This window comes from Chiloscyllium plagiosum, unplaced genomic scaffold (assembly GCF_037043375.1).
Source record: "Chiloscyllium plagiosum isolate Xiang-an unplaced genomic scaffold, Cpla_swu_hap1 HiC_scaffold_40, whole genome shotgun sequence".
NCBI lineage: Eukaryota > Metazoa > Chordata > Chondrichthyes > Orectolobiformes > Hemiscylliidae > Chiloscyllium > Chiloscyllium plagiosum.
Genome location: NW_028270178.1, coordinates 17848395 through 17858118, shown reverse-complemented (window position 1 = coordinate 17858118; position 9724 = coordinate 17848395). Strand labels below are relative to the sequence as shown.

The 9724-nt window shown below is 39.6% G+C and overlaps 1 protein-coding gene across 1 annotated transcript; it reads left to right on the top strand.

Moving 5' to 3' along the window:
• Positions 1–5407: 5407 nt before the first annotated feature.
• Positions 5408–9397, top strand: LOC148138362 (putative G protein-coupled receptor 139). Its single transcript, XM_087981652.1, has 2 exons — positions 5408–5477; positions 8484–9397. The coding sequence occupies exons 1-2, from the start codon at positions 5408–5410 to the stop codon at positions 9395–9397; spliced, it is 984 nt and encodes a 327-aa protein (XP_087837778.1).
• Positions 9398–9724: the final 327 nt, after the last annotated feature.

The following is a 9724-nucleotide window of genomic DNA, read 5'->3' as shown; positions in this document are numbered from 1 at the left end:
TCAGAGAGAGCTTTCAGTAGATCCATCAACACTTCCATGAATTTCCTCAGGGTCGCTGCGCAAATGCACGCATTTGAACAGGAGCTCAAACACCACAACATTGCTTCAGTTTCCATTGCAATGTATCCTTGATTTCTACGGTCATCAGAGGAGTAAGCTGTATTTGTAAGCATGGTAGTTACAAAACTCACAAAAGCTGTCAGCCACGGGAGTAGAAAACAACCTTAAATGGCGAACAGTAAAATAATAGGTTTCTTTCTCTTCTCCATTTCCGGATCATGCTGAGGATCAGTCAGCTGACTCTGAAGTCCTCTGCGGGATCTGCTGCTCACTAGTATCGGTTTGATTGTCGGCCAAACTGTTGTGATTCTGTAAAACCAGTGATATATTATTCCTGGGTCTGAAGAAAGGAAAGATACACTGTGCAGGCTGTTCCAGTGCATATTGTTAACTATTTATTCAGATCCAAGTTCAACATTCATGGGAATGTCCTTGAAGCAGATGCAGACACAGCTCATGGTTATTTCTGTTACTGAAGTTCTCACAGTGCGATGTCTTGTTTTATACTGTGTGCAACAAAGAACGATAAAGCGGTCAAATGTGAAGGCAACTGTGAACCAAACAGACAAATTGAGAACAAATTCAGCTTGCATATATGGATAATTTTGAATGATATACTCGAATCTGGAATTTTCTGTCTGGAAGGAGTTGCTCAGTCATTACGAGCTGTGTGATGGTATGGTATTATTAGGCTGTTGTTTTTATCCTGATATACAAATCATTAACAGAGAAACAGAGGAATTAGTCGTGGGAGAAGTCAATTCAACCTTTTAAGTCTGCTCCACCACTTAGCATTATCATGGCTGATATTGTCCTTGTCTCCACATCAGTCACTCTCCTATAGCCCTTTATCCTGCTTTTCATCAGAAACATTTTTTTTCTCGACTGCTTTGATTGATTCAGCCTCCACTGCACTCTGGGGCAGTGGTTTCCACAGATTCACAACTCACTGAGAACAGTACTTTCTCGTCATCTCAGTTTTGAACCCTACGTATTCTCACGCTACATCAATAACGTCTATTTTTGGGATTGTCCCACAAGTGGGATCATCTGTTTGTTGTGCACCCTATCAATCTCCGACAGCATTTTGTGTACTTCAATCAGTTCCCCTTCATTCTTCTGAACTCTAGCGAGTGCAAACCCAAGCTATTCCACTACTCCTCACCTGACAGCCGTTTCATCCCTGGGATCAATGCGGTGAATTTTCTCACAGCTGCCTCCACTGCAACCAAGGTCTTCCTCAAGTTAAGAGACAAAAACTAGACACTATATTTCAACAGTGTGGACACACAAACGCAATATATAATTGCAACGATATTTCTTTATCTTTATAATCCAGTACATTCTGCAAAAAAAATCCAGGATTTCATTTGTTTTTTTCGAAATATTTTTATGTGTTGCACCTGCTGACCCAATTTTGATTTCATGCACAAAGACGCCAAGACCACTTTTCACCGATGCACTTTGACTCTGCTAGACAATTAAATAATACGTTGCACTTTTATATTCCTTGCCAACACGGACAACCTTGCACTTACCTGCATTAACTTCCATCTGAAAGATTGTGGCCCATTCCCCGAGCCCATCAACATTCAGCTGTAACTTGTTTTGTTTGCTCATTGCAACATGCATTTCCACCTATTTCAGTATCATCCTCAAATTTTATTATGTTACACTCTGTCCCTCCTTGCAGATCATTTATGCAGCTGGTAAATGTTTGAGGTCCAAGAATTGAACTCTGCAGTATTCAGAGAGCTACCCATTTATCCCGACCTTCTGTTTTCTGTCCATCAGTCAGTCCTCTACTCAAACCAATACTCTACGTTTGAACTACGTGGACAATAGAAAGTGAGAGTTTGTCCACCTCAATCTAAGAATATTGAACACGGGAATACATTGGCTGGGAGGATGGTTGATGTGGGAAACCTTGCGACCTTTGAAAAGAGTTAATCCCGAAATGTCTTTGCATTCAAAGTTATTGTCCTCTGCTGGAAAAGTGGGGCTTGTGTAGCTTTTGTGTAGCATTAATAATACAGTACTGATAAAGTACCTCTACTGTACTGTATGATTCGATGAACCTATTTTACAGCAGAAGCAACCTGCCGGGGAACATCGTTCATATATTTGATGTTTGGATGTCTTTGAATGTTCATAGCATTTAGTCTATCACAATGTTCTGTTATCTGATTTTGCTTTGAAATCATTGAATTTTCAAATTCCCAGCTTTTTACAGAATTTGACCACTTCTTTAAAATGATGCAATCCTCAATTAATTGAGAAAACGGTGCAGACCAAAAATGGATCAATTAAGATGGAACAAAGAGAAAAATTAGCAATGCAAATGAATAAAACCAAATGAAAAAAAAGAAACAAGCATCGGGTTTTACGTAGACATATTATCAAAGGTGGCAAAGTAGTTTGAGATGGTAGGCTTACAAACTAACTATTTTTAGACTTTATCAAACTAGACAAGTAAAACTTAAGGCACCATGACCATGCAGTGTTGCTCTCTCATTGTGGAGAGAAGACTGGTGGCCCTGAGGGTCACCACACTTTAGGCAATGGGAGAGCTTGAGGAGGCGAATCATACATGGTAACTTCAGTCAGCGCAGGACTTGAACCCACACTGTTAGCATCACTCTGCATCGATAACGAGGCATCCAGATAGCTGACTCCCTCTCAGAAAATGATGCGACAGAACAGATATCAGGAATTCATGATGGAATGTGACTCACTCACTTGGTAAAGAGCGTAACGATGTTCTGCCTTGCTTCAGGAACTTAATTTTCACATTGCCTTTGGATGAATTGCTGTACACGACAGAACTGTAAACTGAATCACAGACATTTGGATACATTTGTGATAGTTATCAAGAAAGGACACACGGATTTGAGAATGATCTGTCACATATGAGCAATCTAATTGAAGAATTATAAACTGCAACTGAGGCTGCTAAAAGGAACTCGGGGGAAAAGGCATTAATGCGAGTAATTCTGCCATCCAATAACTTGCATTCGAAAAATAAGTTTATAGAAATTAAACAGTAATCATCATACCGATTAGCGATGAACACTAACTTGCCTGTAATTTGAGATGTGCACAGCTATTTAGGTCTAACATATGTCCATATCAATATGAATGAATTCTACGCATTTCAGCTATGACAGAGGCAAAAATAAGCCTTTATGATCATTAGTCTTGAACACTCTCAGCACATTTTATTGAGTTAGGAATACAGAAACATTGTAAAAAGGAACAACAACCTGCTATTCGGCTGGTTGAGGCTGCTCCGACACTCAGTACGCTCCTGGATGATCATCCAACTCAGTATATTCTCCCACAGCTTTATCATATTTTCTTTACCCCGTATTCCTCAGAACTACACCTACATCTTCATGGAAAGTATTTAATGCATTATCCTCAACATGTTCCTATGGCAAAATAAAAGTCAACTGGTTCAGCACTCTCTGGGTTAAGGCATTTAGCCTTAGCACAGTCCTAAAAAAAGTTTACCCTATACCCTTAAACTCTGGCGTTTGGTTCTGGAGAAGCTTATTGCCTGGCTGGTCTCAAGGTCTGTCATCCTCTGAAAATCTTGCCATTTTTTGAAAAGTAAACGTGTTTAACTTAAACACTTCATGGAATAAGTAGGAAATTGGGATGCATGATTATTCCTGGCTTTTCAGAAACATCTGAACTTGTGGAACTCGTTTCTGAGATCATGATCTTCTATCCAAAGCACGATACGGCAATTTATCCCAATTAAAAATGAAAAATAATTTTCACTCACTAGGGACACCGATAATTGCAGAAACTGAATAATAAATCTTGTTTATCACCAGACTAGGTAGTCAGTCCATTTATTTTCCTGAAAAGAATTGTGTGTTTCGTTGGAGCTGAGAACCTCAGTCCAGCACCTGGGCACAACAATGGAAGGAAACATGAAATGAAACAAAGAACTGCAGATACTAAATGAATGAAACTAACACTGAGATTGCTGGAGAACCTTGGCAGGTCTGGCAGCATTTGTAAAGGTAGAGCCAAGACATTGCCAGCTGTTCAACGGTTCGTCATTTTCGGATGTCTTTGCTCAGTCAACAAAAGGATGGCTTGCTCGGTACAGTTTAGGTATTAAAACATGCAATGTTAGCACTGTTAGCCCTTCCGACAATTTCAGTTGTACCTCCAACAACATTTATGACGTTGGTAAAGCGACGACCTTTCATCTCAAAATTGATTTGAACACGTTTTTCTCTCCATATTATTAGAATTATAATTTCGCACGTTGTGCAACATAAATTTGGGAATCACATCAGATGTTGCCAACAGTTTGGTAAAATATAATCGACATTAAAATATGCATTGATATACATGGATCGTTTCTGTGTCTCTCCCAAACTATTTAATTATATCCGACTTGAAAAGTTTCAAGTTGAGCTTGATCAGTTAATTACTCCAGAAAAGATTAATTTGATTTTGAATGTTGATCTTACATTTGATTAACATCGTGCCTCTGAAAAAAATGTCAAAGTAAATCTCCAATACATAAGATAGAATTTCTGCCTTTTCTATGCCAAACATTCATCTGTGCAAGTTTTTTCCATCTTCCTCGGCCTTTATTGGCTTATCATGTTTTAATTAGTTTTGTTGCAGTAGCACTTCAAGAACATTTCATATCAGATGGCCATAAGAAATAGGAGCATCGGTGGGCCGTGCTCTGCTATTCAATACGATCACCGCTGATTAGAAACTCCTCATGTCCACCTTCCTCTCCTTTCCCCACAACCCTTGATCCCCCATCTGATCAATAATCTATCTATTTCAGACGTATAAATACACAAGGGCACTGCCCCCACAGCTGTCTCTCGGAAAAGTAGTCATGAATCTACAAAAATGGATGCATGCCATGTCAAATGATGTTTCCCCCAAACAATGATAAATTTACTCGTGACAAATCAAACCTGACTGTGCCACAGTCGAAAAAAAGAGTCAAAAAATGCTTCATGATTTCTCCCGTTCACAAGAACTAAAAGGAAGCTAAGAAAATGACAGAGAACAATGACTAATTCCCATTCCTGTGGTGGGGTGTGCCAATCTCTTTCGGTCTGTGATGCTCTTCCAATTATAACACATTGGTGAAAGGTGCATCTGTTATTCAGCTGTGTCATCTCCTCATGGACGCATGAGTGAAATGGAGTGGCAAAAAGTCTCTTCAGTGAACGTTATTCTGACAACGTTGCATCACGTTTGTTTTTCAACGAGGGACATATTGCGCTATAAATAAGGTTTATTAACTGCCCTCAAAAGCGTTCCAATAAAGCCATCGATTTCCAACATTCTTCAGAGAATGGTGCAGCCAAACATTGTCCAGGTAAAGATAATTTACTATCCGATTCTAGCAGCCTTCGGCATTCCGGGTAAGTCAGTAATATTCTATTGTTTCACCAAATCATTGAATTGTCACAGCGCAGAAAGGGATGTCTAACACACTGCTATACTTTTGACATTTTCTAACACTGTGGTCAGTGAAGATCGCAGAGACACGCAGGAAATAGGGGCAGGAGGAGGTGATGCAATAGTTCAAATTGGATTGCATTCTTCAATGAATTGGTGACCTCCATTTTGTAGTTAGAGCAGGAAGTCAATAAATCAAATGGAAAAGTATCACTGATTGCGAAACGAATGAAGCATAATATAGGGAAGTCACGCTGAAAATAGGCAAGGCATTAGAGAGTCTGCACATAGAGCACTGCTTGACATTTCACGCCTCTTACTTGAGAAGATGTGTACTTGTATTAGAGCCACTCCTGTTTTTTTTCTTCAGAAGAGAAACTGAACACTTTCAGGCAAAACTCTCCGGAATTTAGGAGATTGTGGAGAGAACTAACTGGGGTATATCGGAAGCTAAACAGAATCAGCAGAATAGATGTCGACTGGATATTTTCTCTCTGGCACATTCGAGAAGACAGTTTGCCTTTTTAAACTGAAGGGAAGCAGATTTAAAACAGAGATGAGAAGGGCTTACTTCCCTCAAAGAGCCGTGAATCTGTGTAATTCACAATCACATTTTATGATAGATGCAGGCATAATAAATAAATTTAAGAATGGGATCGAAAATTTTGTAATGAGGAATGTGCTGCAGGGCTGTGGACAGTAGGCTACAAAGTGAAACCGAGCTGAAATCAGCCACGTTGATATCAAATTCTTGAACAGGATCGAAGGGCTGAATGGCCTCCCCGCGCTCCTCCTTCTTATTTTCTAAGATCTAATCTCCTCAGTAGCTTCACACCCTTCTGAATGGACATTAGGTCTCAGTGAACGCAATAGTCCAGCTGAGGCAGACGTAATGCCTGACACACGTTGAATGTAAGCTGCTTGCACTTGATCTCCGTGCCCGTACCAATTAACTGAGGTAACTTGCAAATCACTTGGTCAACATATCCCGCCAATGTCAGTGATGCATCCACCCAACTTCCTCTTCATCATTGTTAAAATGTGTATGGCTCTTCGCTGCCTGTTTTAATTCGAGAACTGAATAGATAACTATGTAGTTCATGAGAGCCGGCTACATAGCGTGAGAGAGATGGAATGGATGCATTTGTTTTTGATGGTCTTTGGAAGAATGTCGTGGTTATGTCGTGCAATCAAATTAATACATCATTTATAGGAGATAAAGCAAGGGTTCTAGGGAGGTATATTCAAAATCCGTAGCGTTCAAGGATCTATTGATACTACAATTTGGAAAGGTAAAGTGAAACTTAACTTTGATAGTTGGCATTTTGCATATTTTATATTCCCTGATAGTGTTTCAATTTGCAATTGACAACATCTTATCAAAGACTAGCTCCATCATGTTGACAAAAGAGGTCTCTCTCAAATCAGGCGTTTTTTTTTATTTCCATAGAAATTCACCTCTTCGTACTTATAACTGCCAAAACATTCGCCACCTACTCACGGAAGCATAGAACTGGACAGCATGGAACGAAAGCTTCTGCCTGAGTCATCCATGCTGACCAGATATTCTAAATCAATTTGGTCCTATTTGCCCACATTGGACCATATCCCCTCCCAACCTTCCTATTTACATGCACATCCTGATGCCAGTTAAAGTTAAAATTGGTCCAACCACAACCACTTCACATCGCAGCTCATGACGTACATGTAACACCCTCTGTGTGAAGCAGTTGTCCCTTGAGTCCCATTTTTTTTCCCTCTCACCCTAAGCCCATACCTTTTGGATACGTTCCCCACCACCGCCATGGGGAAATGGCCTTGGGTATTTACACGATCTATAGCCCTCAGGATTTCATTGACTTCTATAATATCACCCTCAACCTGTGATGCCCCAGGGAAAATAGTCCTATTCTATTAATCCTCTCTCTATAGCTCAAACTCTGAAACCTTAGCAGCATCCCTGTAAATTCCTTTTGAGCCTTCCTACAGCAGGCTTCAAAGAATATACATTTGATCCGAACACATGAGATTGTATTTTCATAATCTCTGCTTTCTTGTTATTGAAGTAGGGCCCAGAGCATGAAATAGTCTTTGGGCTGCATTTGGAACAGAACGATTGTGCATTTTAAAGATACAGCACAAAGTTCTGTTTGCTCCTTGATTATCCTCTTATTACCAACATATTTAAATTTCAGAGTATGCAATCTCGGATATAAGAATCAAATGAATATTCTATAGAGCCGGCAGTAAGTTTTCTGCATGCGTCAGAGTCATTTGAAACCAAGAAATCTGCAATCTGTTGTGTCAGTGGTGATGCAGATTGTCGAAACTGCTAAAGCGACATGACCAGTAAATCATAATTAATGTATTTCTCTTATTCATTTGGTCTTCAATTTGCCTGTTGGTCTTTTTCTCTTGGTACCAGACTACTGGCTCTAATTAGGATTGGTGTTAAAACTTCGCCATTAGATCGATTACTTTGCTGCTTAAAATTGCTCTGCTTTAGTTAATACATTGTTAACAAATTGTTTAGTCTTTTGTTTGAGCGATATACCTTGTGTCTAATATTGCCCTGCTGATTCAAAGAGTCGTTTTTAGGAACCATTGGGCTCAATTTTCCGAGGCACTAAGCATTTTAATGTTCCTGCGGTGATTTCATTTGGCTGTCAGTTCACATATCTGAAAGTAACCTAACCTATGAGAGGACAACTCCTACCATTCACTTTGAAATAGTTGAAAGCAATTCACTGGATGATGTTGGAAACAAGCCAACGTATCAGTCTCTCCATTCTGAGTATTCAATGATTTGTTATCCCATAATGCACTTTCCATTACTCTGACACAGTTAATGAAAAATAGCATTGCACAATTTTCTGAGTAGCAAACTTTTCAGAATTTCACCACAAAGTTTGTAGAACTTCTTTTTCTGAATGATTCTGTTTTTTCACTTTGATTAAATTGGCTTACAGCAAACTTGGCGACAATGATCATTCTCTCCAAGGGAAACTGCGGCCTTTCCACTTGTACCTCTGCTTACATGATGGCCATGGCAACAGCAGCTTTTCTGGTCATGATCTTCAACATAACTGTGTTTCGAATCTTCAGTTATCACTTTACACATTCGTTCTTTTTCTACACTGGAGTGTGTAAGTTACTTAATTACATGAGCTCAGTCACCCTGTACATGTCAGTGTGGTTCACGGTCATGTTCACATTTGATCGATATGTATTTATATGTTGTGAGAGGCTGAAAACAAAGTATTGCAGAGTGAGGATAGCGGGTGCAGTTATAATGATCACCACTGCCCTGGTTTGTCTGGAGAACATACCCTATTTGTTTGCATATGAACCTGAACAAGTAATTGATCAGTTACAGTGGGGTTGCCGCACAAAATTGAACTTCTTCACTTCGCCGTTGGGTACAGCATTCTCCTGGTTACAAAGTATATTAGTTCTTTGGCTTCCATTTCCTTTGCTATTCACATTTAACTGCTTGACCATCAGGCGTATTGTCATCGCCAATAGATCTCGCAGAGCTGTCCGTGGAAGCATTCATAAGAGTCAAAGAGACCCAGAGATGGAAAGTCGAAGAAGGTCCATTATTTTACTCTTCACTATATCAGGGAGTTTTATTCTCCTTTGGCTGACAGCAGCTGTGAGCTTTTTATCTACGAGGATGACAAACACTGCACATTATCGGGGTGATTATGCAGCTCCTGCCTACATTGCCACTGAAACGGGCTACATGCTCATGTATTTGAGTTCATGCACAAACGTGTGTATTTATACAGCCACACAAAGGAAATTTAGGGAAGAACTGAAGGAAATGTTAGCATTCCCTTGTTCATTTTTTCTGATATTGCTCAATCGAAAGGAAAAGTGATAAAAAGAAAATCTTATCTCTGCATCCTTTTCATTCTTCTGCCTGCGAAAGTTCTGATGAGGAGAAACAAATCCCTTGCATTTTACGTTCTGTAATTGTAAACTGTATACCTCAAGACAGAATGGAAACCGTTGAGTTATACACTATTTTTCATGAATGATATTATGTAAATGATTAATGTCAATGAAATAAAATAAGCGGAAATTGTATCAGTGTGTGGTCACCATTCAAACCACCTTGACATTGAAGGTGAAGTATTCCACTCTAATAAACCCAGACCCTCCGCTCTCACATCAATTCATTGCTCTTTCCAGCTGAGGTTACCAA

Excerpts from the sequence above, each read along its gene's own strand:
- LOC148138362 (XM_087981652.1), top strand. The coding sequence starts at position 5,408 with ATGGTGCAGCCAAACATTGTCCAGGTAAAGATAATTTACTATCCGATT. Across the intron at positions 5,478-8,483 it reads AGCAGCCTTCGGCATTCCGG|CAAACTTGGCGACAATGATC; the intron begins GTAAGTCAGTAA and ends ATTGGCTTACAG.